General features: G+C 47.8%; 13 protein-coding genes across 13 annotated transcripts; 4 read left to right on the forward strand and 9 right to left on the reverse strand.

Moving 5' to 3' along the window:
• Positions 1-180: 180 nt before the first annotated feature.
• Positions 181-1,996, reverse strand: FSST1_006038 (uncharacterized protein; the record flags this gene model as incomplete). Its single annotated transcript, XM_083232371.1, has 2 exons — positions 181-1,123; positions 1,170-1,996. 2 exons carry the CDS (start codon positions 1,994-1,996, stop codon positions 181-183), a joined length of 1,770 nt encoding a protein of 589 aa, XP_083089468.1.
• A 1,310-nt stretch (positions 1,997-3,306) lies between these two features.
• Positions 3,307-3,795, forward strand: FSST1_006039 (uncharacterized protein; the record flags this gene model as incomplete). Its single annotated transcript, XM_083232372.1, has 1 exon — positions 3,307-3,795. The coding sequence occupies one exon, from the start codon at positions 3,307-3,309 to the stop codon at positions 3,793-3,795; it is 489 nt and encodes a 162-aa protein (XP_083089469.1).
• Positions 3,796-4,019: 224 nt separating this feature from the next.
• FSST1_006040 (uncharacterized protein) lies at positions 4,020-6,032 on the reverse strand (the record flags this gene model as incomplete). Its single annotated transcript, XM_083232373.1, has 3 exons — positions 4,020-5,616; positions 5,666-5,882; positions 5,936-6,032. The coding sequence occupies 3 exons, from the start codon at positions 6,030-6,032 to the stop codon at positions 4,020-4,022; spliced, it is 1,911 nt and encodes a 636-aa protein (XP_083089470.1).
• A 542-nt stretch (positions 6,033-6,574) lies between these two features.
• On the reverse strand, positions 6,575-7,046 carry FSST1_006041 (uncharacterized protein; the record flags this gene model as incomplete). The annotated part of the gene is made up of 3 exons (XM_083232374.1): positions 6,575-6,853; positions 6,912-6,976; positions 7,019-7,046. 3 exons carry the CDS (start codon positions 7,044-7,046, stop codon positions 6,575-6,577), a joined length of 372 nt encoding a protein of 123 aa, XP_083089471.1.
• Positions 7,047-7,868: 822 nt separating this feature from the next.
• Positions 7,869-8,958, reverse strand: FSST1_006042 (uncharacterized protein; the record flags this gene model as incomplete). The annotated part of the gene is made up of 2 exons (XM_083232375.1): positions 7,869-8,696; positions 8,749-8,958. 2 exons carry the CDS (start codon positions 8,956-8,958, stop codon positions 7,869-7,871), a joined length of 1,038 nt encoding a protein of 345 aa, XP_083089472.1.
• Positions 8,959-9,895: 937 nt separating this feature from the next.
• On the reverse strand, positions 9,896-10,929 carry FSST1_006043 (dihydrodipicolinate synthase family protein; the record flags this gene model as incomplete). Its single annotated transcript, XM_083232376.1, has 2 exons — positions 9,896-10,427; positions 10,478-10,929. The coding sequence occupies 2 exons, from the start codon at positions 10,927-10,929 to the stop codon at positions 9,896-9,898; spliced, it is 984 nt and encodes a 327-aa protein (XP_083089473.1).
• Positions 10,930-11,774: 845 nt separating this feature from the next.
• Positions 11,775-12,951, reverse strand: FSST1_006044 (homoserine kinase; the record flags this gene model as incomplete). The annotated part of the gene is made up of 3 exons (XM_083232378.1): positions 11,775-12,128; positions 12,182-12,480; positions 12,534-12,951. The coding sequence occupies 3 exons, from the start codon at positions 12,949-12,951 to the stop codon at positions 11,775-11,777; spliced, it is 1,071 nt and encodes a 356-aa protein (XP_083089474.1).
• A 2,630-nt stretch (positions 12,952-15,581) lies between these two features.
• FSST1_006045 (Cerato-platanin) lies at positions 15,582-16,059 on the forward strand (the record flags this gene model as incomplete). Its single annotated transcript, XM_083232379.1, has 2 exons — positions 15,582-15,642; positions 15,701-16,059. The coding sequence occupies 2 exons, from the start codon at positions 15,582-15,584 to the stop codon at positions 16,057-16,059; spliced, it is 420 nt and encodes a 139-aa protein (XP_083089475.1).
• Positions 16,060-16,620: 561 nt separating this feature from the next.
• FSST1_006046 (uncharacterized protein) lies at positions 16,621-17,509 on the reverse strand (the record flags this gene model as incomplete). Its single annotated transcript, XM_083232380.1, has 2 exons — positions 16,621-16,889; positions 16,990-17,509. 2 exons carry the CDS (start codon positions 17,507-17,509, stop codon positions 16,621-16,623), a joined length of 789 nt encoding a protein of 262 aa, XP_083089476.1.
• A 946-nt stretch (positions 17,510-18,455) lies between these two features.
• On the forward strand, positions 18,456-19,808 carry FSST1_006047 (uncharacterized protein; the record flags this gene model as incomplete). The annotated part of the gene is made up of 1 exon (XM_083232381.1): positions 18,456-19,808. The coding sequence occupies one exon, from the start codon at positions 18,456-18,458 to the stop codon at positions 19,806-19,808; it is 1,353 nt and encodes a 450-aa protein (XP_083089477.1).
• Positions 19,809-20,676: 868 nt separating this feature from the next.
• Positions 20,677-22,377, reverse strand: FSST1_006048 (DMT family transporter; the record flags this gene model as incomplete). Its single annotated transcript, XM_083232382.1, has 1 exon — positions 20,677-22,377. The coding sequence occupies one exon, from the start codon at positions 22,375-22,377 to the stop codon at positions 20,677-20,679; it is 1,701 nt and encodes a 566-aa protein (XP_083089478.1).
• An 844-nt stretch (positions 22,378-23,221) lies between these two features.
• FSST1_006049 (aldo/keto reductase family protein) lies at positions 23,222-24,334 on the reverse strand (the record flags this gene model as incomplete). The annotated part of the gene is made up of 2 exons (XM_083232383.1): positions 23,222-23,938; positions 23,990-24,334. The coding sequence occupies 2 exons, from the start codon at positions 24,332-24,334 to the stop codon at positions 23,222-23,224; spliced, it is 1,062 nt and encodes a 353-aa protein (XP_083089479.1).
• Positions 24,335-25,358: 1,024 nt separating this feature from the next.
• Positions 25,359-27,790, forward strand: FSST1_006050 (uncharacterized protein; the record flags this gene model as incomplete). The annotated part of the gene is made up of 2 exons (XM_083232384.1): positions 25,359-27,568; positions 27,622-27,790. The coding sequence occupies 2 exons, from the start codon at positions 25,359-25,361 to the stop codon at positions 27,788-27,790; spliced, it is 2,379 nt and encodes a 792-aa protein (XP_083089480.1).
• Between the last annotated feature and the right edge of the window lie 187 nt (positions 27,791-27,977).

Genomic DNA, 27,977 nt, shown 5'->3' on the forward strand with positions numbered 1-27,977 from the left:
TCTAATCTAGTGGCCTTATGAAACAGGCACTTTTCTGAAATCGCAAAGACAGTGAGTGGTTGAATCCTTTTAACCCGTCCGTGTTGAACATGCCTCAAATCTCAGTATGCAACGCCTTTATGCACCCCTTCCCCTTTTCCGAAATCTCAGTCTATCGTCTTGTCGTAAAAAATCATGTCTCTAGGCATCGTTGGCCTTTCCCTTTAACTCGGCATCTTCATTTGCCTCATCACCAAACTCGTCTCCAAACTCCTCGACAATCCAGAGACAAAATTTCTCCCACTCAATCTGCCACTGCTGCATCCGCTTGGCCTTGATGGTGCTGCCCAGACTGGCTTGCTTGATGCCCTCAATCCAATCGGCCTGGCTCTGATCCTCAAAAGCAGCCCATCTGACACTGTTCTCGGCGAGACTGCCGAGGCCTGCGAGACCAAGGTTCTTCCATCCTTGGACGGCCTGGAAGAAGTCGTGCGACATGCCGGCTGTGTCTTGCCCGAGCATAGCGGGATCATCGTTACACAGACTGCAAGCAACACCACGGGCCAAGAGGGCTGGCAGGGGATGGGCTGTCACAGAGCCACAAAGACGAAGGACTTCGTTGGAGATGGGGCATGACTCAATGAGGATGCGCTTCTCCTTGACCATATCGATGAGGAGGGGATGCTTGAAGAGACTGAATCCGTGGCCGATACGTCGAGTTCCTAGCAGGATTGCATCAAATATGTTGGAATCGGTGTCTGTGCCGTCACCAAGAGTCTCTCCGGCGTGGAAAAAGAAAGGAAGGTTGACGCCCTCCTCAGAGCACTGCTTGCGAAACCAAAACAGCTCGGGGAGGAGATCGGATAGGGGCCGACCCAAGTCTTCAGGACCCACGAGATCGTATCCTGCAATGAGATCGGGAAAGCTCATCTTGGTAGCGATGCAAAAGTCCATGTTCTCGACAATCATACGAGTTGGCCAGCTGCGTAGAGAGGTCCAGATGGTAGTGAGACCCCAGAAGCCCTCTCCTTCAGGCGACTTCTTGAAGTTGTTGATCTCCTCCCGAATGACCTCAAACAGGTGGTTGTAGTCTTTCTCAGGCTCTTCTTGCTGATCGCGGCAGTAGTTAAGTGACCACGTCATACTACAAATGTCAGAGAATATTTGGAATCATATGGTTCATGACTTACCGAAGCTCGGCCCAGTTCACGCCGTCATCTTTGAGGTTCTTCATGAGTTCACGAAGGAAGACTCGGAGCATGGGTTCGTAGTGAATGATGGTGGCGCAAACCATGAAACACTTTGCGAACTTGACCCAGATTGCATCGATGCCGTGGTGTTGCTCGTGGCTGTCAGTGACGGAGAGGGTGCATCTTCCCTTGAGCCACTTGAAGAAACCTGTTCTTCCGCCATGAGGGAACTCATCGGCCGCCTTTATCAATGGCACAAAGGTGCCAGCCTTGTAGCTCTCATCCCAAATGGAGACCTCGGCGTCAGCCTGCTTTCTGTATCGAAAATTGGGAGTAGCCTCTTCTCTGGACTCATCGGTGTTGAGGGGCAGGTCACTGCTTATGTGCATGCCTGGCATTTTAAGAAGCTGGTCAAAAAGGAAGTCAAAGTTGACCATGGCGTCCATGTGAGCGTGCAGCAGGGCACCCTTTGGCATACGGCGAACAATGTTCCATAGATTGGTCTTTTCCATTCGGTCCTTTGCGAGCATGAACATCATTCCTGGGAAGATGCACTCATTTCCAGCCTGGGCAAGGTCCTCCTCGACTTGAGGGGTCCAGACGGTATCCTTCTCTTGATCACGAATGCGTTCGACAATATCACTGGCGCGCTTGGCAATAGGTGAAAGAGAAGCCCTGAAAGAAGCGTCGGAGCGAGACTTTTGCTCCTGAGTTATGAGGCTTGCCCGACCTTTGAGGTACTGCTGCAGGAAAGGGTCGGAGAGTGAGGGGATGTCCTGAGACACCTCCTCCCACTCCTCGTTGGACATGGTATGTTCATCAACCATATTTGCTTTGCTGAGCTTTTAGAAAAAAAGAATAATAAATGATGGCAAAGCCAAGTCAAAGTCGATGGTGAAGCGTTGGTCTTATGAGTAGGATGTGTAAAAAACGGTGGATATACAGTAGTCTGAACAGGCAGGTCGGGGAAAACGTAGGAGAGCTAGAGTGAGCTCAGGCCTAGAGAATTATTCAAGTCAGATAAGGCTGCTTATGACAGCATGAAAAGTACCAACGTAGATTCTAGGCCAATATGAGTATCACACGTCAGATAATTGACATGTAGTAATATTATCAAGAAAAAGAAGGATCAACAAGAATACATATCTGGAGAGACACGGAATGTAGCAGTAGAGAGCCCAAGTGTGACAGTATACAAAACGGTTGCGCTTCCAGGTAACGTAACAAACGGTGACTCGAGCTAAAGGTCTTCGCCGATAACCGACGTACTCCGACTCACGTGATCAGTTGGGCGCTGCACCAAAGTGATGGACCCTTTCTCATCCCCTCATTGGGTACTTGAGAATCATGCACTATCCACATTTGATTGTTGGCCAATCTCTTACCCTAAACATGCTCGCATTCTAACCAGTGGCTTTATTCAATGAAGTTATATCCTCGCCCTTTTCTACTCCCAACTCTGCGGTGTACGACACAGAGAAAGGATACCCTGGTCTGTCACCTACATGTGACTGTGCCTTGCAGCATCAAGCCCATAGCATGAACGGCAATCACAACCAACTGCATTACTGGATGTCACTCTGCTAACTAGCTCGCGGCTGTTCCTGAGAGGCTATTCGCTCCCGCAAATCCCCCTAGAAGGGCCCTAGCTATCCTCGCCCTATAGCGCGAAACCTCACGACTCCCAATGGCAATCGTCACGTCCATCACTTGGAATCACACTGCACGGCCCATCACAGCTTTGAGAAAACTCGAGACCGACTCTTCACTTTTTCACTCATAACAAATGTTACTCTCCCCCGCTTACTTTGGGGCTTGATATCGTCACTCAATCCTTCGGGCCCAACATGCATTCACACGCTTCGGTTGGATGCCTGTGAATGGGCTTATTTGTGCTGATCGTGAGTAGTCTCACCTTGATCAGCGAGTGAATTGATGCCCTGGGCCATTATAAAAGGTAGGTTATATCCTTCGTCGCAGTCATTGATATCAATCAGATCCTCCACGACCATCTTTGAACACTTTGAGCTGGCCTCAATCGCATCACTTCAAGCCTTTTACTCTATTTAATCACCCAAGATACCCAATACCCAATACCCACAGTATACATCATACTGCACTATTCAATCACTTCAAGATGAAGTCCTTCTCTCTGATCACACTCTTCTGCACTCTTGCCACCGCTGCAGTTATCCCTCGAGATACTGTCTTTGACGGCCACTGCTGCTTCACACTACATGACGTAGCCAGCGGTGCTGCAGTGCAAGAAAACAGCAACGGAAACTTGCTTCTCAACGCTGGCGCCACCAACGGCTTCTTCTGCATTGACCTGTCCAACTCGCAAAACATTCTGCGGGACCGCGCTTTCAATGCTTGTTTCCTGAACCCCAGCGGCGAGGTCAAATGCGTCGATCCAACACCCGGCTTCGAGTCTTGGACATTGAAGAAGAGTGGCAGCAACACTGTCCTTCATCGTGACGGTGCAACCGCCTTCAACTCATGCTCCGAGACTTCAACAAGTTCAAAGGGAACGGTGCTCTTTGGCGATAAGCATGATGGTGCTTCGACGTGCAAGAAGTCCACGCTGAAGGTGAAGAATTTGAAGGGGACATGCAAGAACCTCTGAGTTGGTGAAAATATGGACTAATGGACTGAGCCTTTCTGCCTTTCGGTATTTCAATTCTCGACTACCAAGTCCTACTTTAGCAGTGTATTCTTAATAGATAAATTCAAGTACAGAAGCTCGGACAGTTATAATGCCCGTGTCTGCGATCGCTGTGAACTGCTTGTGTGCATGCATGCATGTATGTGCGTCCATGGGTCTTACTGGGATCAGCCATGGTGAGGTTGTCAAAGCTTAGGTGACATGTCACTCTCAGCACTCCCATACACAACCCCAATATCCCTCATAAGCTGCTCCTTAGCCGACACCCTTTCTCGCTTCGTAATAACGTTCTTTGCCTCTAGGAAGCGTAAAAAGATATCCAGTGCAACCTGGTCACCATCACTGCCCGCATCGACAAAAAGCAGGATGGATACCAGTATGTCTGCAACGCCCCAGAGGATTTCCCTGGCGTCGCCCATCAAATCTGCCAGGGACTCACTTTCAAGACGCTGCCTCAATGTCTTCCAAGCGTCCAATGGGTCCCAGCCTTGAGTTAGGGCAATCTTTCCTTGGAAAGTGATGCCTCTCCTCACAAAACCCTCTAGAGCGTCGAGAGCCTCTTGGCCACCCTTGTGATGCTTTAATGCACGTAGAAAATCGGTGCTTAGAACATCAGTCGTGCCCTCCCAAATGGGCAGCACGGCGCAGTCGCGGTGCAGGCGGGCGATATTGAGATATTCTTGTTCTTCGTTGGCGAGGTATCCGACACCGCCAAGCGATTCCATGCACGAGAAGAGTAGTTGAACGGATGCTTTACAGACATAGGCTTTGGTGAGCTGTGTGAGAACTCGCACCAGTGGTGTAGCATGCTTTTTCGAGGGGGTAAGCGTCTCAAGTGCTGGCGAAAGACTTGAGGTCGAGGAAACACCATGTTCAGAGACGCCAAGAACATAAGATGTGAAAACGGAGAGAAGCATGAGTCCCCTGTACTCGCAAGATATCTTTGACAGAGTTCTTATGTGCAACGAGCTTTCTGTAAGCTTCATCCGAGTACCCCTTCCTGCGCCCACTTCTCGCACCTGAGCATAAGCCCTCGCGATGGCTAGTCCTCTTCCTAGGTACCCGACAGCCGCAATTGACGAATGAATTCGAGTCAGTGTCAAGACGTTTGCAATCTCTTGAATTCCACGACCTTCCTGACCTACAAGCCAACCCCGCATGTCCTCAAGAACGAGTTCGGCGGTAGGAAGGGATTGCGTGCCTGACTTATTCTTGAGTCGTTGAATGCGCACACCATTTAGTTTCTCTCCGTTTTCTTTTGATAGTCCTGTGACTGTCGTGGCATGGGGATCATGCTTGTACATTGGCGCGATGAAAGTTGAGAGTCCACCTTTGGATGTACGGGCGAGAAGGACAGTCATTCTTGAATCGGTCGCTGAGGAGAACCACTTGAAGCCACTAATACTCCAGGGACCTAGGGGAATATCTTCCATCTTTGAGGCGAGTCCAATATCAGAGGCAGGTATTGCTGTGGTTTCGGTTAGTGATACATCACTGCCCCCTGTTCTTTCTGTCATCCACTGCCCACTGGTCCAGGCATAGGAAGAATCTCTCGAAGTTAGATGTTGGAATGCATTCTCAAACACTCTTCTCTGTGTATCCGTTAAATTCTTTGAGAGCTCGGGGCTTTTTAGGTGTGTCTGCAAAAGTCGAGCAGCGCCGTCTTGCATAGCAGAAGGACAGCCAACATTGGCACATGACGGTGTCCAAAGCTGTATACGCAAGAATTGGTACGCTCGTACGAATGGACCGTATTCAGTATCATATCCAGCTGCGACGAAGCTGAGACGAGTTAATGACAATGACTCGGTGTGAAGACCTGACATCTTACCCTCGAGACAGACCAAAGTTCTGAAGACCACGCCATCCTTCGCCAGTGACTAGGTCGCCCTTCCACTGACCGAATATATCGCGACCTGAGCCTTTTAGATATGGTTTGTTTCGTTCTGCATCTGTGATCCAAGAGAAGACCTCGTCGGAGAGGACATCATCTCCAAGAGCGGCCACTTCAGCTTCAACTTGGCGGATGATGTGTTTCGGAAGGAACACTGACCAAGTCAGCACATGATAGTTGACAAGATCGTTATTAGCGTGAACCTACGCTTGAAGCATCTTTGGAACGCCACATCATCGTAGAACTGGCTGTTCAGAATGGGCGGTTTCTGGAAGAAGCCTTTGTCTGCGCCTGAAGCCTCCATGTTGGGTTATTAGAGGAGGAGAGTTGGGAAAGTTTGGAACATGTCGACCTTGGGAATAGCCAGGGCATCATTGTTAGGTATATGGGCTGTGTTATGCATACCAGGGTATTCCTTTGACCGGGCTTAAAGGAAGCATCAATCACAAGCCATCAACTACATGCCCATGGGTAGTCTCTTGTGGGGTCACACCTCCAACTCGACCCATGTTCCGCCCATTTTGGTAGGTATAACGGAAGTAATTCCGATACATGGCGGAAATAAAGTGGTTTGGACGGAATATTGGGCCATGTTGGCCATGCAAAGTTGGTGACACTTTCTTTCAACGACCAACCATGTTCTCTCCGCATTTTGATCAGCAAGGATCTTGGCTTGGCCCGAGGCTTTTTGTTATTTTACTCCGCAAATCATCTACTAGGCATGGTCTTCTGTTACCGGTATCTAGCGGCCTTTCTTGTCGATCTGGGAGCAAGCATCTCACGCTTGTGTTATGAATAGTCCTCAGGATATCAACAAAGTTGGCTACTCGAGGCTGGATCAACGGGTCAGAGTCTCCTTTGGGAAGATGCTCGTGCCTTGAGTATATCCCCCATCAACCTCACACGGAACTCGACGTCGCGTAGTTTCCGGTACGCCTTTTCCATCTCCCCTCTCATGGCAGTCACACACTCAAGCATCTCCACCTGCTTTTGAAGCTTCTGCAAGGCTTTGTCCTCGTTATCCAGAGATTCCATCTCGTCACGGAGCTTGCGGATTTCGCCTACTCCATCGCCGATAGAATCGATAAGACCCGTCACGTTTTCGGCAATGCTTGACATCGCATCCTACGTAAAGGGTTAGGGAACACTCGGACAGATAGTGCATATTAGCAGGAAGGTATACCTTGATCGTTTTCGCCATCTTTTGGCACTTGTCAAAGTCTTTGAGAGTTTTCTCTACGGCGGCTTCTATTATTAGTCGCGTTCGAGCTGAATTGCTGAGTGTCATACCTCTGGACGCGGGGTTATCTGCAGACATGTTCAACCGCCGATGTCAGAGACTTGGACTTGGGGTCCTTCTTTAACGGTCAGCCATAATAAGCTGGTCACTCACATTCAACAAGACACCAAGTTCCAAGTTAGACAAGTCAGTCGGTCCTGTATCCTACTCGCCGCCAATCAATTTGTCAAGAAACCAAGTCAAAGGAGTATATACGCGTTGTGTCAGTGACAGTGGAGCAGTTCTAGAAATCCTAATGGTCATATGACCGATATTTCATCCATCACCTACGTGTTTATCCTTGAGTTCAGTTGTTGCTGTGTATATATCTAGGCAACAACGTGTATGTTTCTGTCAGGAAAGTTAGTTATCCTACTATCCAGTTTCTAGTCCACGCTGATAGGTTAGCCTTGTGGTTGAATACTCGAAGTATATTAAGCTATGCTAGAAACTAGAGATATATTCATTCTCCTTCCTCGTGACTCTGAACGGGAACCTTGCGCGGTACTCACCTTGCAAATACTAGTTTCACGCATACAACTTCTATTTCAGTGGCAAAGCAAGCTTAGCAGAGATATACTGTCAAATAACTAATCTCAAATAACAGAGTGGCTCAGATAAGGCTGCGGGTTCACTACTTTTCTGCCACGTCTAAGCTGGATCGCTATAACAATCGTTCGCAAGTCTCATTATCATGTTATCTTCTTTCTTCTTAAGGCGGTTGACCTTTGTCAGCTTTTGTGACATAAACTCACAAAACGTTCATATGTAACTCTAACTATGGACAAATCATTAATCCAGATCATCTATAAATCTTTTTTCCAGCTTTCATCTCCTGTTTCGGCCCTAATCCGACGGCGTCTAAGGGGCAAACTTGCCCAGAGCACCTTCATTACCTCCATCAAACAGATCATGTAGTGTGTCAAGCTCCTGGAAGTGCTTTGCATACTCCACACCCCTACGTCGCTGCGCCTCGACACGTCGCCAGTCCCATTCTCCTGGTTCATCCAGGTCGATATCCGAAAGGTCAACAGACATATCACCAAGCTGCTCTGGTCCAGTAGTCCAGCCGCCAGGACGCTCGGGTAAAAGTCCAGAAGCACCACCCAGCAAAATAGCCGGGTTTACAGTGAACCGTCCCAGCTTGAAGACATACTTGCTGATGGCAGTCGCATAGATCCTCCTATGCCACCCACTAGAAGCATCTTCAGGACCTCGGGCAGAAGCGTCTTTGAACGTAGGGTCGAGCCATGATGTGGGTTTGGCAGCTCCCTTGGGAATGTAATGTGTAACGATGTACAGCCACTTGCGGTCCCAGCACAGAATGCGACTCCACATCTCAAAGTTCTTAAAGGCGGGGATCTCACGCTTGAAACTACAAGCGACGGAGCCCAGGATGATGCTCACATTGCCCTTGATTGGCTTATCGGTCTTTGGGTCCAGAACAAGCTTGGTGTTTGCGTTGTTGGCGAGGGTCATGTAAGAGGCGCGGCAGAGGTAGGTAACGAGATGCGATCGCGAGACATCGAGGTCTGCAAAGTATGTCGAATTTGACTTGTGCAAGTTGTAGTCTATCTCGAGAATGGGCGCGTGCGTGGTGGAGATCATGGGCTTGAATAGAGCATCGGGGCCGAGAGTTGGCGATTTGCGCCAGTAGCCGTGGAGGAAGATGGTGTAGAATACGCGATACTACATATTGTTAGTAGAGTCGCTAAGTATTGGAGAAGAGATTGGGACTCACGGTCCAAGCAAAGGGCATGCTCTTCCAGTTAAACACGATAAAGAACAGTAGCAGGATCCGTGATGTCCGACCAGGCCCCGTAAGGAATTCCCTAATCAGAGGACCCCAGTTGACTCGGTAGGCAGCATATCCAGCCGAGCCTGCGATAAGAGGCATAACAATTGGCACTACTTGCGAGAGGCCGAACATTTTCTTCGCGGCGCCAGCCATGATGTTTGATTGTTGGTGTTTTGCGACTAAAGTGTTGGAGGACGATAGGCAGGGGTAAGGGGTGAAAAGGCGGTCTTTGGCTGTATTTGTCTATGCAACGCCCGGATACAAAAAGACGCGCAAGATGTTGAGACAAAATATCGGTCAGCTACTCTTACAATAGCTTCTTAGTCGCCGAAGATGCCGTTAATTCGCCCTTGGGTACGAAGGAAAAAAACTCAATATAATTTTGCATTCACTCAGTCAATGCCACTAAATTGACTGAGTTATCAGAGGAACCGAGGCACGGAGTTTTGGTGGGGACTCGGCCGAGCGATAACAACGTGGGGGAAGTTGAATGTACTCAATTAAACAAGCATTAATTATCAAACGTCGATTTGTTTTTGAAGGAATAAAGTAGAGACAAACATGGAGAGATGAAATGAGAGTTTATAGGTCTATCCGTCTCATAATCCCGCAAAACGGCCCTTGCACTGGCTAAATTGCAATCTATAACGACGACGGCAACAAACAGTGATTATTGTAAGACTTACAACCGCACACTCTCTAGCGATCGTCACACGTAAGCGGGTCATGTGTGCAAAAAAGATAGCTGATTGAAGTTGAACAAAAAAATGGGGGGGGGGGGGGGGTATCTAACTACTTGTGATACACACAGTTGGTGATTGTGTGATAAAGCAAAAAGCGGATATATGGTGGAATCTAACCACCTGCAATGGACGAACAGGGAATCGAACCCTGGACCACTCCCAGATTATTCGGTCGAATTATGCTAAGGGAGTATTATACCACTAAACCATTCGCCCGGTTCTTGTTAAAGATGTATCACTATTATCGGATCTGTAGCCCAGAATTGAACAAGGCACTCTTTGCGGATCTCCTGGGATGCTTCAGGTAAATTTTGATGATTCCTTCTATATTCATCTTTCCAATATGCTTATAGAGACTTCTCAATCTCATCCACAGCCTCAATCACTTCCTTCCAGTTAGCCCATTCGGCATCACCACCTGGAATGCCTCCCACCAGCGGCAATCTCGTTCCATCACTATCTCCAAAACCTCTAAGCCTGCTAATAGCCTCCTTGATACCCACAGTACCAAACTTGACCACCAACTCCTCCATTGAGCTCACCTTGAACTGCAGAACCCTTCGCTCTTGGATCTCGGCATCTGTGGGCTGTGTCTTTGTGGACAACTCGTATAGCCGCACCAGAGACTTGGGGAAGAAGCCAGCTGAGCCATCAATGGCACCTGCAAAGCCTACCGAGACAACGGGAAGCAGTTGCTGGCCGAGACCTGTGTAGGCGTGGAAGTGGCCGTGGTCGATGGATGGGTTGGAGGCGATTTGTGTGGCTACTGAGACGTCGCCATGGGACAGCTTGCATCCCACAATGTTGGGGTGCTGGGCGAGTGTAACATAGGTAGATACGGCGATCTTGACATTGTTGGATACTCCGGGGTAGTGGTAACTAAACGACAGTCAGTTTGTGGTTTTAGTGCTAATCACATGACGACTTACATCATGATAGGAATGGGACTTTGGTCAGCTACAGCAGTGAACCACTGGACGAGACCCTCCTGTGTAACCGCAGCAGCATTGTATCCAGGTACAAGAGTCAGACCCCATTGGGCACCAGACTTTTGAGCATCCTTGAGTTGCTCGACAGTCTCCTCGACACTATTCATAGCTGTACCTGCAACAATAGGGTAGTCCTTGAAGCCCTCCTTCTCCAAACCGGCCTTGACACCACTGAGGATAGCATGGCGATCCCTGGGATGAATATGCACAGCTTCACCTGTGGTACCGAGAATAACCACACCCTTGATACCATTCTTGGCCAAGTAAACAGCGTGAGCGACCTGTGTCTCGACATCGACAGGCGAGGCGATGGCGTTGTAGTTGGCAGCCTTTTTGGAAGCGAAGAACGTGGGGACGGGCACGTAGATGCCCTTTGGCGGAGGAGAAGACATGTTTGGTGTTGATAGTATCTTGATCACACAAATAATATGAGGAATAAAGAGAAACAACAGAAGCGTGAGGGGTTTGCCGTACACATCATGTATTATAAACACTCTCCAACCCAAACCTCGGTCTTCGGGATAGTGCAAAGCGACACTGCATGTCGCAATTGGAGAAAGCCGACGGTTCGGCTCATCAATAAGAGTTGGGAATGGCAGCTCAACCCGAAAGTAGCGGGATCTTTCCTCTCATTACCAACACAATTCCGTCTGTACTCGACCAGTTATCGGTAAACTGAGGCTGTCGGATAGCCTATGAATATGTTTAAGGACAGCCGGTAGGCCTTGGGATGACCTCAGATAACTTTCTTGGTAAATCTACCCTACAGACGTTCGATGATTTATGCTTTTCCTTCGCCAATCCGCTACCACAACGACGATATCTACTTTAGAAAATGCTATAATCATTAAAACTATTTTGAGTATTTGTTTAGAAATTCCGGTCCTGATTATTATATATAGGCTGTCTTGGTACGCATCCATAACCGCTTCGTCTTAATCTCTCATCCATGTAAGCGATGAACTCCGACATCGGAAAGACTTGAGATAGTTACCAAACTTTAACAGTTTCTAATCTCACAGAATGTTCAAATGGTGAAGTAGTATTTGTATTTTATTGCGCTATTTTCGTTTCTTCGTTCCCGATTGCTTTGTTTATAGATATGACCTCTATGCCCAGTTTTCTCCCATGGGTCATCTCTCTACCTAGACAAGAATTTGCGATCTACAAGTAAACGTGACCATGTACAATTCTATCCCATTTCTCCATGATGGTTTTTTTTTTACAGCTCGGGATATTATGGTCGAATAACATGAGTGCCCTCGGCAGGCTCGAGTACCAGCCACTGGCAAGGCAGATCCTTCTTCTCGTTATTTTCCCGTAGCTTGGCAATAATCTTGCCGGCGATGGCCTCGAAGTTGTGCGTCGCCAGTGCCAAGATCGTGGGACCAGCGCCAGAAAGGCACACGCCAAGGAAACCATCATCGGTCTTGGGGGACATTGTCTCGACGATCTCGGTGAGGCCGGGGATCAGGGTCTGTCGGTAAGGCTGGTGGATCTTGTCTTGCATGGCGAGGTGGATGAGCTCGGGGTCGGGAGGGGACTGGCCAAGGGCGACGGGCAAAAGGGCAATTCGTTGCAAGTTGAAGACCTAAGTTCACAAATTAGCATGGATTGGCGGGTTGGTTTGGATGTTGGACGTACCACATCGGGGCGAGTATAGTTTGCGGGTAGCACCCCTCGCGCAGCATGGGTAGCAACCTGGAAATCAGGGATGATGGCAACAGCCTTGATCTCCTTGGCCCAAGGGAACTTGATATGGTGACCGATTCCGTGAGGAGGGTTCGGGGGCTTCTTTCCGGTGTCCTCTCCTCCGGCTGGTGCGGGAAGAACCTCACTGAGAGGAATTTCTGTACGAGCAACGTCTTCGGGGGTCAAGGGCTTGAGGTAGGTTCCGACGAAGCCGCCGTAAAGGGCAGCACCGACATTGTCAGGATGTCTCTCTGGAATTGAAGTTAGTTTGCGATTGACATTCTCTGGTGGGAACGGTCTTTACCAATCATGAGACAGTAGTCGAATAGCCGGTCATTATCAAGGTGCTTAAGACCTCCAACTTCCTTGCCCAGAGCAACACCAGCAACGACAGCAGCACCAGAGCTACCCAGACCACGGCCTAGAGGAATGGGGTTCTTGACGTGTACATGGGTCTCGACGGGGAACGACCTCTGGTCATTGCATCGCAAGACGTAGAGGGCGACGCGGGTAATGAGGTTGACCTGGGGGTCGAGGTCAATCTCATCCGCTCCCTCTCCCTCGTAAGTGATTTTGCAGTTGAGCGGGTGCTCGGACTTTGTCTTTGACCGGTCGATGGTGACATGAAGCTCGAGGTAGACGGAGAGGGCCAGACCGATGACATCGAAGCCGGGTCCAATGTTTGCGCTGGAGCAGGGGGTCTTGATGATGAACGATTCCATGGCTGCGTCTGTCTGCTTTTGTTTTTATTTGCCGAAGTTCGGAACTGGATCTGTAGCTGTACGTTTCTAGAGGGAGAGGAAAGTTTTGAGACAAGCACCCAACATGCAAAGAGAGGGTCCAATGGCGCGATGCGAATTGGGGCTAGTTTGAGCTTGAGGATTGTTTTGTTACTTTTCTGCTCTCACGAAGGAACTCAAGAATTACAAAAAGTCACATCAAGAAAGAATTGAATAATTGAAACGGCGTGGATCAGCCGATAGTGGAATTTGATCATTACTGTGACTGACTGATACTGATGAGTGAAGGCCGATGACGGAGCTCACGTCGCAGGCGCAAGAAAAAAAAAACCGTTCGGCTTTGTATCGCATGTTGTGGAAAATTTGCTATGGTACGTTAATATGAGCAGCGCAGTTGGCGGGGTAAAATATTGTCTTTAGCAAGTCCAGACCAGATCAGAGCAATTGCAGCGGGGTAGATAATTTATCTGTATGGGCCGATAACAGAAGAGTGTGGCTGCCATGAGTGCTTGATTCTATGAACCGAACCGGACCAGTAGAGTGAGAGCATAAGTTAAACAAGGAATTAGCCTTGTAATGATAGTCGAAAGGCTTAAGAACGGTGTTGTAATCTTATCTGGGACTGTTCATGCATATCAGATATCATTATAGGTTAATACGAACCGAACCACTCCTCTATCCTTGACTGACATTGCAGAGCTCAGCCCATTTGTGAGCTACGAGTGCAGATCAGCTCGCTTGTGTTTATGGAATTATCATGATATTCAACTCAGTATAACAGTGATGTACAACTTGGCTGCTATTCTATTTCAAAAGATTTAGTTAAGTAGCATCGGTAGTTTTTCCAACGGGCGAGAAAGAATAATAGGCCGTGCTACCCCAGCCGGTTATGCCGACGGCTAACAAGAGTCTTCCAGAAGCTCCATCTCCCAAAAATAGCACCTAAAAAAAAGCATGGGCCATGCCTCTCAACATTCTCCAATTCCATCTCACCACCATGATGTCAATGCTCATAGTGCATAACGGGTTCCCACGTAGGATTCAATATCATTTTGGCAAAGACAGCACCATGTCTCTTGGCATCTTGCATCTCGTATACTACCAAACATTGCCGGGCTTTCCGGCACTTGGATCCTTGCCTTTTTGGACTTCAGTGAGGTCTTTTTCGTCGACAATTCAAGACCATGACGTTGGTGAATTCTCGTATCGTTTGTTCTCCATGGGGCATTCTCCATGTTGCAAAAACTCCCATTCGCGGAGTTTTGCTGATCGCAAAAACAGGCCATGACATTCAACAAACTTGCTGGTTTTATTTTTGCATTATCCGAGGCTGCCGTTAGAGTAGCAAAGACGGGCCTTTGATCTACAAGGTAGTATATTCATGCTGTTCATGGTTCATGATCTGGATAGACAAATACAACGTGAAAAGCTCAGACCACTGCCATGTTGCTCTCGTTGATGCCAATGATTTCCTGTTTGGGCTCCAATTTTACCACGATACATTGCAGCATATCCATTGACAACGCAAGGAGGAATGGAATACGAGAGGTCTCGCCCCAGCTAAGCTTAACAGGCAGGACCAGGACCCTTACCTTGAGATCAAAAGACCGTGACCATACGGAAATAGGAAATGTCTCTGTTGAGCGGTGAGATCATCAGATCAACAGTCTGATCTCTATCACGATCGAACGACGATGTCTTTTTTGCGAACGATTGCATTGACACAACATTTCAAAAAGGTGTACGGATATTCAAGTCAATGTGTAGTTACCCTCAACGGCCACTCCGTATATCCTGAATAAACTCATAGATTTCTATAGCGCTGGAAATTCGATTTACTAGCAACATAGCGAATGCGAGAGCCAGCAAAAGGCACGTTACCTCGAATTGTTCACGGGACGACACTAGCTTGGAAGCCGAGCAGAAATACGAGATGGTTCTCCCCCAAAAGCTACCTAACGTTACCCCACAATGCCTCAAAATGGGGGCCATGACCGGCAGAAAGCCACAGGCTCACCCTTGTCCCCTGCAATGTAGGACGGGAAATAACAAGCCAGTTATTCTGGACCACAGTCTGGATGCCGTTGACTTTTGCTATCCGCTCCCCAAAATAGCAATCGGCAAGCCCTAGCCTCTTTGTGCCATGTCCTGTATTAGCCAGAATGCGGCCACTAAGCTGAGCTGACAGCAAACACAGACTTGTCTAGAGAGAATCTACTAAGCTTGCAATGGTAGCTATGACGATGTATGGAGCAGAAACTAAGCTTGTCCTGCCTCCAGCCTCCCGGCCATTTTCTCGATTTGGATGTGGAGATGGACGATCGTCCGAGGCTCGTGTCGCGATGATGGACAAGGCAGGGTAGCTTAGCTAGGTGGCTAGCCAGATGCATGGTGGCATGGCATAGCATGGCATGGTCCATTTTCCTATGCGAAGCTTGGAGGATCTATGAGAGAAGTCAGGTATAAGAAGACTCTTGGATCTCCTCCAAATATCGTTTCTTCTCATCATCACTCACATCAACAATCAACCACTCTCATCTCTCAAACAACTCTCACCACCACCAACACCACTCATCTCTTCAACTTACATACACAAACCCACAACCGTCAACATGAAGTTCACTGGTATCCTCTCTGCTCTCGCTCTCACCTCCGCCGTCTCGGCCACCACTGGTAAGCTCATCCAGAACTCTCTGATACATCCTTCACCCGACTAACACACTATCTTCAGTCTCTTACGACACTGGCTACGATGACAAGTCCCGCCCCATGACCTCCGTCGCCTGCTCTGACGGCTCCAACGGTCTCATCACCAAGTACGGCTGGAAGACCCAGGGCAACATCCCCACTCCCTACGTTGGTGGTGTCAACATCATTGCTGGCTGGAACTCCCCCAACTGTGGTGGCTGCTACCGCCTCGAGTTCAAGGGCCGCAAGATCAACGTCCTTGCCATCGACCACGCCGCCTCTGGCTTCAACATTGGCCTCGATGCCATGAACGCCCTCACCGGTGGCCAGGCCACTCAGCTCGGCCGCATCAACGCTCAGGTCTACCACGCCGACGCTTCCGCTTGTGGCCTCAAGAAGTAAACGGCGCAACTCTACGACTTTTTATGAGATGCATTACGGACGGGGTTTTTGGACAGCGGACATTTTATGATTCTTCCTCTCCTTAGAACTATGGGTTTAATACTTGGCATTGGATGGCGTTTAGACTATGATTTTACCACCACATAATCTAACTAGATACTTACACTTACATATGAATGAACATAGAGCTTAATTGCTTATACTCAATCACTACTGAATTGGATATTGTGACATGTTGCATTTTATTGGATTGCATAATCTCATAGAAGTTTCTTGAGTATGCCTTTTTAAACCTTATACTACTAGATCGTCATTACCTACTAAGATTTGGTTGTAACAGAAAGACAAGGATTTCATTCCGCTCGACTAATTAGTATATACGCCCTTATTGTGGAAGGACAATCCCATTTCGTTTTACTGCCAACCGCAAGTAATATCGCCTGCCATAACTATAACTACCGCCGATTGAGCCGTTCACAAAACAAAGCATTTTGGGTACGAGTATCGGCTCTTTCGTTTCAACGAAGAGTGCCATAAGATGACATCTTCTGGCAACATGGGCTATTCGTCGACATTTCTAAGCCATGGTGGTGTGTAGATGACCGCTGGTGGGTCAGATAGTTCACTCGAATCGTGCGAAGAATCTGAACCTGAATCGTCGAGAAGAGGAGGTGTAGATATAGATGATCCACAGGAAGACAAAGGACTGTCGCTGTCACTTAAGCTCCGGGTAGGCACATCTTGGTCTTCGAGACTGGCCTTGAATGCCATGAGAGTATCGGGTGACTCTGGTACGTATTCGGGAGTACTGGGTGGGGGAGTTCGTGAATCTATGGCGATTTCGACAAAGCTTTTACCTCCCTTTTCTTGTTCTTCAGTGATAGTCAGTACGGGATGAACGGCCGGTTAGGGATGAGAGATATGATATACCGCTTGGTGAAGTTCTAATCCACATAGCGCACTGGAGCACTTCAACCCGATCGACAAACTCTCCATATTTGAGTCCATATTCCAGACCCCCAAAAGGAATGCGAATCTGATCAGGGGCGTTCAAGACAGCTGTTGTGTTGTTGATTTCAAGCTTCGCGGCAGCTGACTCGACAACGTCTAAGAAATTGTCGAGGAGTCCCGCCTCGCCTTTGAATATCACACATTTATACTCTTCAGAGTAGCCCATGAAGTTGTCGTCAAGTGCATCCGACTTTCTGGTGATGGCCAAGCCGGTCGCGGCCCCTGACTTTTTACAGCGCGACAGTTGGACCGCAATGTCGGAGGACGCAACAAGCTGCAAAAGAGATGGAGGAGGTGCATTTTCGCGAAGGTTGACAGATTTGAGGTATGAATCAAAGGCAGGTTCAAGGACTTCGGCGCGGGCTTTGGAGATCTCTGATATTTCTCCTCCTGTCAGTTTGTCCAATCGATCGAGTTGATCTTCGAAAATAATAGTCATGTTGAGAGTTGATTGTGTTGCACAGACGAAGAGATAAATAAAGCTAGATAGAAGATCAATGGTAAACAAACTAATTGCTATAAGTTTTGTTTTGGTTGTTAGGTGCTCCTTGTTCGGGTGCATTCACTTGATGCTCAAGGCAGCCGTGGTAACTAGACCTGCGGCGCACCTGCCAGCGGCTGGCTCTGATAATTTTTGAGGAATGGCAGAACAGAACGTACTTGATAAACGAGAAATTGAACGCTAAAGAATGTCAGGCTTTAGAGTCGATCACATATCTATCCAACTTTGTGGTCTTTTTCCTCTTAAACACACTAACTCCAAATAAGCCATCGCGAACAACAAGAATAGAAACATATCAAATGTGTTATAGTTATCAACTCTGCATATACTACTCAACAGAAGATTCTTCTTACTTCACATTGGCAGATAAACCGCGGATACGCATATGAACGTCATCGTTGTAAGGAACTTGAACAATACCTACCTAGGCAGTGCAACAATCCTGCCAACCCGTCAACAGTTCCTCGAAATCAGAACTAGCTAAAACCACGGGCAGATTTATCATCTGCAACACGAAGCTGATTAAATCGTGTACAGCTATTTCACAATCAAACTGTTTATATTCGAGAAACCTCGAGCCTGCTGCCCTCCATCCAGATGAGTGTTTACACGGCTTCTCTGCAAGAACTCACAACAATTTGCCCAATAACAGGCATGTAAACATTCTGAAACAGATCAAAGACAACATCCAATAAAACCTCCTTTCATGCATCTCATGGCCAGGATAGGAAGCGAGTGCCGAGTCAGTGACGTGCCTGACGTGGGGTAATTCTGGTTCGTCATCAACGCGTCGTCAGTCAACTCACACTTTACATCAATCTTCCAAAACGTTTCTCTCTGAGACCAAACCTGAACAATGGATCATGTTCAAGGAAATTTGACGATGCATAACCTTCCCGTCGAGCTCGTCACTCACATTCTTACATTCATCGACCCCAAAGCCGATCTACAAAGTCGAATCTACCAAGACCCTGCAAAGCTCTCGAGACCCGTGTCATCTGGGCCAAACACACCCTTAAAGAATGCTTCGCTAGTCTGTCGTCTCTGGAGAACTTCTCTCTTAAAACCTCTCTTTCGACATGTCGTCTGGTCTTTTTGGCGCTTCTACAAGCCAATTACACAAGATATCGTGTCCGAAATCCAGGTCTTGAGTTTCATACGTCGCAACAACTTGTCATCCACTGTCGAAAGTTTCACTATTCTAGTTGATGTTCCTCTGAAGTCTGGTCAAATTCAAGATGCTGATAACCAGTTCTGGGGAGTTTTGCCCCCTGCAGAGCTTCAACCAGAGACACGTCCCTCCATGTACTGGTTCGAGTCTGTGCCAGACAATGAGGGCAACGGCGACCATGAAGAAATCAGACATGAAGAAATCAGACACAACGAAGACAGCGTGCAGGTCCATTGGGACAACAACTGGCTTTGGCACACCATATTCAACGTTATAGATCCTTTGCGCATCACATTAATCAGCCCAATAGAAACCCTCGCCTCTTTTCTCAGCCGATCTGTTGATCTGTCGAGCAACTGGGCTTTCGATAGCACATACCATGTCCTATCGCTATCTCGACCATCTCGTAGTCCCGGGAGCAAGAGAGGATCAGATCTGCTACCGTCACAGCAACCTGGACTGCGGGATCGTATCCCTTGCGACTTATTCCACATCAGGGACTGGCACTCACTTCTCATCAACGAAGGATCCTTCGCACCTGTCTACTCCACCTACGAATTTTTTCACTACTCAGCACCAACTATTCTCCCTGCTATCTTTAGCGATTCAGACACTTCGTTCAGCGTCATGCGCGAAAACCTCAAATCGCTATCATACATTGCTACGTTCCCCCTTTCCCACCAGATCTCGGACTTTCTCATTCCTCATTGTCCACCCATTGAGCACCTCTTTGTGCAGTTCATGCCCAAGGACCGCGACTTTTGGGAAAGCAGTAGTCTTGCAAAGGTCAATCTTTCCGATCTGTGGCTCGAGTGTGATACATCGTACGCCCTCCTCGTGCGTCAGTTGCTGCAACCTGTTCCCCAGCAGGGTTGGGAAAATTTGAGAGTATTTGAGTCGGGCGACAAGCCAGCAGAAGGTGTCTGGAGGATGAACACGTATGATGCTCAGATCAATGGCGTCAACGGGTGGAAGGAAGAAAGCGAGGGTGTTTTCGTTAAGAATGTTTCCCAAGACGACAGCCAAGAACAAGCTGCTGAAGAAGCTGCAGAAGATGAACTTTAAGGTTCCAAATCACTGCAAGGGGAATTTTGTTAACAATGATATTAGGGGGCGCATCTCACTTTCCTTCTCTTCTTTCTTTTCTTTTCTTTGTTTGCTTCGGGCTATTTTTGCTCAACGTTATGCTGAATTTGGAATGACATGAACATGGATGATTACGATGAAACGACTTTCTACTTGGATTGGCTAAAATGTAAACCTGATATGCTCTAATATCTGGGAGCTCTCGTATGGAATTTGTTTTTGATGATCTATTTATAGTGCCTTACTGCCAATCATAAAGAGATGCAAGCTGAACAACGGTGCAACAGTGAGAACAGTAGTTAGAGTAGTAACGCCATAGGGCTTACCGTCAATATTAAACCTGTATTTGTTTTATAGCAGCTGACACTCCGAAAGAGCTGCACGCTTAATAGTAGATTCTAATAACTTAAAAGTATTGCTAAGCGTGCAGCTCTTCCGGAGTGTCAGCTGCTAGAAAGCAAATACAAATAATAAAGATAAATTGATCCTTTAGCTGGCAACCGAGAACACACTGAGGATTTGCCAAGTTCAAGTAAATCCTTAGCCTGATCTTAGTTGCCAGCTAACCCAATGATAAATTTCCCTTTATTATCATACAATTTTTTGTATGTGGTGTCTATCACTCGGCATCCATCCGTCCAATATACAGACCCCTGGTGGTGCTTCAGCCATAATAAACTGGCTGTACATGAAACCTAACCCAAAAATAAACGCCTCTACATGTGCCATGTAGTCTATATATATATCGGATCCGATGGGCAGTATGCGGCACGGCACGAATCAACTGCCGTTACCTCTGCCATAACCGTTCCTCCAAACCCAAAACGCCATATAAACACACCCAAACTTAGTCATCATCGCTGTCGATGTCGCCGTCCTTGTCGCTGTCGGTGAAATCGGCAACGGGCTCCCTCGCCGCGTGCTCCTTCATCTCACGGTAGGTGCTCCAAGTCAAGCCTAAGAAGGCTACGATAATCATCGCGCCTCCAACAATGGCGGCAAAACTCAACGGTTCCCCAGTGATCATCCAATCAACGATGGCGACAAGGAAAATGGTAAGGAGTGCAGCCACCGATGACAGGACAGGCGATGTCAGGGAAATAAGAACGAGGAATGAACCGCTGAAAGTGGCGTTGGAAAGAACAGCAAGAAGAATGAGCCAGCAGGTCGAAGCTTCGGGTATCTCGAACTTTTCGATGTTAAAGAAGTCAAGGAGTGGAAGAGGAATCCAAAGGACCGTGAGTGTGAAAAGACCAATCAAGGATCCGAATGTGTTGGCAAAAATCATGCCTCGACCAGGAGAGCAGCCCTCAGGCGGACAAGCGTATCTCTTATACAGGACCTCATAGAGGCCATAAAGAACGGAACCGATACCAATGACAAGGTTACCAAAGAATCTGTTACTGGCTTCGATGCTCTCGGCTCCCTCCTTAGTATCACCATAAGCAACGACGAGGACACCGCCGATAGCGATGAGAACAGCAACCGATTTATCGAGACGCAGTGGCTCATGAAGTATTGGAACAGAGAAAACGTATGCGAAGAAGGCAGAGCAGTTGTAGATCGCCGTCAGATCCGAAGGCGTCGTTAAACTAACAGCAATGTACCAACTCAGCCCAGCGACGGTCAGGGCGCAGGTAATGATAGCGGTAAAGCGAACAAAATAACGAACTGGTCGGGCGCGGTGCTGGATCGATATATGGAATACATCGAGAGTCTGCTTCTCAATCATGATGGCAGTGGTGCGCAATTGCTGCTTGTGTCTTTTCCAGAAGACGGGCCATGGCACATCACGCTTCTGGAAGCGCAGAATAAGGAGCTGAACTGGCCATAGAACAATCCAAGAACCGTGGGTGAAATACATCATACAATATGCTTTGTCCCAACCAAGGTCATGCTGGATATATGCGCTCAGTTCTGTCTGGACGCAAAATGCGACCAAACTAACGATGAGGAAGAACCCTGCGTACGTGTACCTCTGCTTGGTCGAATCTGCGGCAGCTTCGGCAACGGTTTGAGGGCTTCGGCTGCGCATTGTGGACCGTCGGCTCATGCTTGGACGTCCCATCATTTCATTTGGATGATAGGGGAGATCATCCTCGCTGGATGCCCTTGATCCCTGACTGGGTCGTCGTCCGGTATCGCTGGTAGGCGAATAGCCAGCGCGACCGCGCTCAGGGTCATCCTCCTTAAAAAGAAGGGGTTCACCAGACTTACCATCGCCGTGACGATGGTAGTTTGGGCGACGAAGGTCATTGGGATTCATATCGTCCAACTCCAACCCTTCACTGCCAATCTTTGATTTTGTCTTGGTATTCTTGTTGCGATTGTGGCGTTTCGTGTCAAGATCGGAAGCGTCGCTCGGATGGTCGGCGGTGCCACGGGCGCCAACAGTTCTTGGTCTGGCAGTAGAGGATGAAGCTGGTTCGCATGTGGTGTCGTCACTGGATGAGGTGGAAGAATCCGAATCCGAATCTGAATCTAGGGATACTCGATCGCGACCTTGAAGGAGACTGGCCTCTTGTTCTCTGTTATTGCGGCGAGACATCGAGGATAAAAAGGGAGGGACCGGGGAAGTACAAGTATATAAATACAATAAAAGACAAAAGAGTGAAACGGTTTAGCTGGGATCAGCGACTGGACCGGGTGTTTCTGGATATGGGTTACCTGTCGAATCGAAGCTGTCGTATTGGATCTGTGGTAGGTATGTAAAGGTGGTGTTGAAAAGCAGCCATGGCTAGTCCAGGGCGGAGACAAGCGGGTCCCAAGACCCCATTTTACAGGGGCCAAACTCGCAAGGGACCAACAGCGCGGGGAATTGGATGGCACGGGGGAGACTAGGGGTGCCGTCATAGTTCAGTTGGTCTGCATGGGGGTTATCTTGACTTTTTAGAGGCATTCATGGTGGTGAATAGAAATCCACATCACTAGAGACCTAGGTTATCGCGGTTAGGATATCCTAGACACCATGACTCGACCGTTGGAAATATTAACTTATAAACACTCATCTTAGAGATAAAATACTTTACAGAGGCTGAGGCTTATTTTGCATCAGATACTCACTACAAAAGTACTTTGCTAGGAACCCATATGCATGCACAATAACAGGTTTTGACATGTCTCTTAGATCTAGCTAAGATCTGATTGCGTGCTACACTATCACCGAGATAACAATGCCTAATGCCAAGGGAGTCACACCAACAAAATGACGCCTTAAAAGTCATGTGCCATCTTACATTCTTCCCACGCGCCCCCAATCCCAAGACATGCTCATATGCAGTATCACTGTCAGATTAGATAGTATCTACGGTACAGGATAATACTGGAACTCTTCAAGAATAGCACGTGAGTCTCAGTCAGACGATAAATATTACTGTCTACCTGCTCGCAATTTACTTGGCCGATGCCCCAAACAGAGCCTCGTGCACATCATAAGTATACTCCAACTCCCCGTGCCAGTAATTAGTCGTGTCTGCCTTAGAGTACAGCCAGGCCTGGTCAAGTGCCTCAACCACTTCATCAGGAAGAGGGCCCTTCTCAAGGATCTCCAGGTTCTCCTCCAGCTGCTCCACCCTGGACATGCCGAGAATAATGCCATCGTTGCCGTCCTTGATCTTCAGCTTGGAGTGGTGAACCATCCATCGCAGCGCTGTCTCAAGCATACTTAATCCGTTCTTCTCCACTGCCTGCTCGATAGCGTTAAGAGCCTTGAATGTGCTCTCTCTAAAGTAACGCTGTCGGTATGTGTTGCCGATACCAGACTGGTCAGAGAAGCGACCACTTTCAGGCTTGATGTCCATCGACTTGATCTTGCCGGACAAAAGACCGCCAGCAATGGGGTTGTAAACAACAATATCAAGACCGTACCTTCTGCAGGCTACAAAGAGTTCTGCCTCGATAGAACGAGTGAGGCAGTTGTACATGCCCTGGTAAACTGTAGGTCGGACCCAGTTATTGTACTTGCAGGTCATGACAACCTCAGCAACCTCGTACGCGGTGAAGTTACTAATACCAAAGTTTACAAACTTTCCGTCCTTGTGCAGCTTGTTGATAGCCTCAAGGGTCTCAGCAAAAGGAACACCACGATCAGGACGGTGGAGGTAGAGCAGCTATTTGTATCATGTTAGTGCTTGCTAGCTTATTATGGGTTTACAACTTACATCAATGCAGTCGGTTCCAAGCTCCTTCAGACTGGTCTCAACTGACTCGATGACCTTGTCGTAGGTGTTTTCGCGAGGTTCCTTGGGATACTTGACCTTGGTATCGAGAGTGAGTCCCCTCTCTTTCCATTTGGTCTCTTTACCAGTCCATCCCTCTTGGTTTCCACCGACATACACACGTGCGGTGTCAATCTCACTGTAACCCTTGCTCTGGAAGACGTCGAGCGCCTTGTTGAAGGTCTCCGAGTCAAAGATACGAGCGTCGAGCTTCTCACTACCGGGAGGTCCAAAGGTCATAAGACCAAGAATAACGCGGGGCTTTACGCTTTGAGGTAGGAGAGGCATTGTGACAGTTGATGGTATTATTGATAATAATAGTTATCGGGAACTAGAGCTTAAAGGAGGACGCCAGGTTCTTTATAGTCACTCGAGAAAGGGTGTAGGATCGGAGATGTGACTCTAAACTCCAGCTCCCCCATTCATCATCGCGCCTTTTGGTCGACCCTCAAACTCACCCCACCAACAATTGCGGTTTCGGGCGGGGTACAGCACGTTTCGGTTGAAGTCAAACGAGCGTCACTACAAAGGATGGCTGAGGCACCTAGGATTTTGTTTACTGGCTAGAGCAAGGATTGGTGGATTAATGCCATTGAATCATTGGTGAGTGAGTGAAGTGAGTGAAAGAGGATCGGAAGCTCAAGCGAGCTATCGGATAGCTTCATGACGTAGGCATTTCTCTATCGCTAAGCTACAGATATCTCGGGATGCAAAGCCGCATGGAAATTTACCACTTGAACCGATAAGAATATATAGCGTCTCTTAAGATATCCGAACCAAAAAATGAGAACAATGCTATAACACTCAATACATATATGTCTATTCCTTTGTCCTGGCATCTACTCTCTAGATGGGTCTCACTGAGAGCTGTGGGGACTATCCAAGCATTTATTACCAGATATATAGACATGAAATTCTTCTCATATACCATTGAATGGTGATATCTCACTCGAATTTATCATACATAATGTTTGAACTGTATCATATGTACGGAGTACTAAGGTTATTAAACCAAGATTCTAACCGAGATTTCCTTCGTTCAAGTGAGATGGAGGACGTATGTAATTGATAGTCCCCGATAGCGAATTAAAGCACAATCGGTTAATTGTCGGCCAACATCCCGCAATTCAAACTCCAAAATCACAGCTTCGCGATTGGAGATTTCAAGATTCCGAATTGCCGTGTCGACATCCCACTTCCACCTGTGAATGCGACGTTTTAAACATGCTTTTGTAAGTATGAGCCACAAATCTTTGATACTTCGAATGTCAGCTAATCCTTCCAGTTCCTTCTTCACATAGACTAATCCATCATGAGGGCGCAATTGGCCCGCCATGCTCGACGGGTCCTCATCCAGCAAGTCCGATCCCCGTCTTGCGCCGTCTATTCCACTCCCCTCCGCCGAACACGATTACCTAGAACAATAAACAATGGCTACTCACGGCGATACTTCCTCGAAGCCCTGTTCTCCAAAGCACCTCGAGAGATTCGCCAACCCGAATTCGAACCAGGATGGCAGCAAATTATGATTTGGAGGAGTCGCATGCTCGACAACTTACGTCCACCACCACCACAAGAGCTTGTCCAGGCCTGGAAGTCTTTTTTTGAAGGAAAACTCTCCAGCCGAAGGCCATTGAACGGTACTCAGGCAATGCAATGCAGTCGACTACTCCCTTACCTCGTGGCACAACGGCAATTTCCCTTTTCAGCAAAGATTGAGATCGCCGATGTTATTAATGCCCTCAACGTCCTCTGCAGACTTCGACCTCGCGAACGAACTACCGAACATCTTAACCTGGCCAACGCTCTTTGGACTGCCTTTGAAGATCCCCGTATGCACGAAAAACCTGGCTGGGCGACTCGCGGCGGATTATGGTGCACCTTTATCGAAGTGCTATGTCTCTACGGTGGATCAAAAGAGGCTCTCCAAATGATATACGATAAAAAGGACGAGGTAATGCAGTACTGCGATAAGAAAACGAAAAACCCCATATTATGGATGTGCCAGGGATTGGCTCGAGAAGGTCACGAAGAGGATCTTGTCAACTTTGTGAATTGGGCGCAAGAAAATGGTTATCCTTTCGAAAAACATATTCAGCGTGTACTTGTCAACTTCTTTGCTGAGAGGGATCGGGTCGAGGAGACGAAGTACTGGTTTGAGAAGCCCATTTCATCGGGAACTCGCTCCCACCTCGTCATACCACTCGTCGCTCACTTCGCTGCCCGCAACAACCTAGAGGATTGGGTGATTCCGTATTTCCTTGAAATCGGCGACATGCTCAACAAGAAGCCAGAAAAGCATTATTGGGATAGTTTACTGCAGGCAATCCTTATCATCGGAAAAGGCCTGCCCGAAGTGGAGAAGATGATGTCCAGAATGGAAAGCTCACACGAGTCCTTCAAGTCTAATACGGCCACCATCAACAGCCTTCTTCGAGCTGGACTTGAGTTGAAAGACATGTTGTTGGTCGAAGAGATTCTTTCGATTGCTGCCGACAAGGGTATTCCAATTGATGGCGAATCTCACCTCATTCTCATGGAGATGCGACTCGAAGCAGGCTACATACCTGGAGTTCATGCGGCATACAAAAAAGTTACACATCATGAGCCCTGGCATGTTAAGCCTGATTTATGGTGGGACTTTGGCCGACTGGTAAACAATTTCATGATGACTCTCACTACCCAGACGACAGCAAATTTCAAGCTCATTGGTGAAATAGTCGAAATGTGCGAGGAGAATCAAGTGCTCCTCGAGCCTAGCACGGTGGCTTCTCTATGCATTCGGCTTTTGGAGAATGAGAAGCATTATGAAGTGATGGACATTCTATCTGTTCACGCCTTCCAGTTCAGTGCTGCCGAGCGAGAAACTATCCAGGAGGCATTCACCAACTTCTGTACGGATCTTAAAACAAGCACGTCAAGAGCATGGAATGGATACCAGATCTTGCGACAATTCTTTCAGGATCTTAGCTTTGACCATCGTGTCCAACTCATGGAGTCATTCTTTGACCGCAAGCGTCCAGACATGGCATCTCATGTTTTCGGCCATATGCGACAACATCGAAATAACGACTACCATCCCAACCGGGAGACATACATCACTTTCTTTGAGAGATTCTCAAGGTGTCCTGATGACGAGCCCTTGGAAATCGTTCATAACATGCTGAAAATGGATACGACAGTGGTACCCAACACTAAGCTCTACACTTCTCTCATGTTGGCCTACGCATCTTGTGGTAAGTCCAGTCAGGCAATGGACTTTTGGCAGTCAATCACAGCCTCTGCCGAAGGACCATCTTATGCCAGTCTGGAAGCAGTCTTCTGGGCACTTGAGCGCACACCCAGGGGCTCAATTCATTCCCATCTCATTTGGAAGCGAATTGAAAGCATGGAGGTAGACGTTCCTGGGTCGGTATACAATGCCTATGTCGGCGCTGTTGCTGGTAGCGGAGAGCTAGAAAAGGTTCAGGACATGCTCATAAGGATGAGCGTGGTGACAGGACATGAACCAGATGCAATGACGTGAGTTACCAACTAACATTTTCCTTGATGACAAGACAGCTAACAACAAGTAGATTGGGCATTGCATTTAATGCTCTTCCAGGACAACAGCTTCAAGCGGATTTGAAGGCGTGGGCTCAGGGGCGATATTCTGAGGCTTGGGCCGCTCTCGAGTCAAAAGGCAAGCGACTTAACCAGGATTCGCTGTGCCAATACAAACTCAATAGAATACTAAGAGCTTAAAATGTACCAAAAATATGTCACATTAAAAGAAAGAGATGTGTTGGATGTTGGCAATTGTATCAATATGTTACATAGAGGTTTGAGGCTGTTATACATAAGACCACAAGAATAATGATCATGACATCATCCCATTCAACAAAACGCCAGTGCAGGAACAAATTGTTTCCCGTTTTCTTTTTTCCTTTAT

This window comes from Fusarium sambucinum, chromosome I (assembly GCF_050947815.1).
Source record: "Fusarium sambucinum isolate potato_lamoka chromosome I, whole genome shotgun sequence".
Taxonomy (NCBI): Eukaryota; Fungi; Ascomycota; class Sordariomycetes; order Hypocreales; family Nectriaceae; genus Fusarium; species Fusarium sambucinum.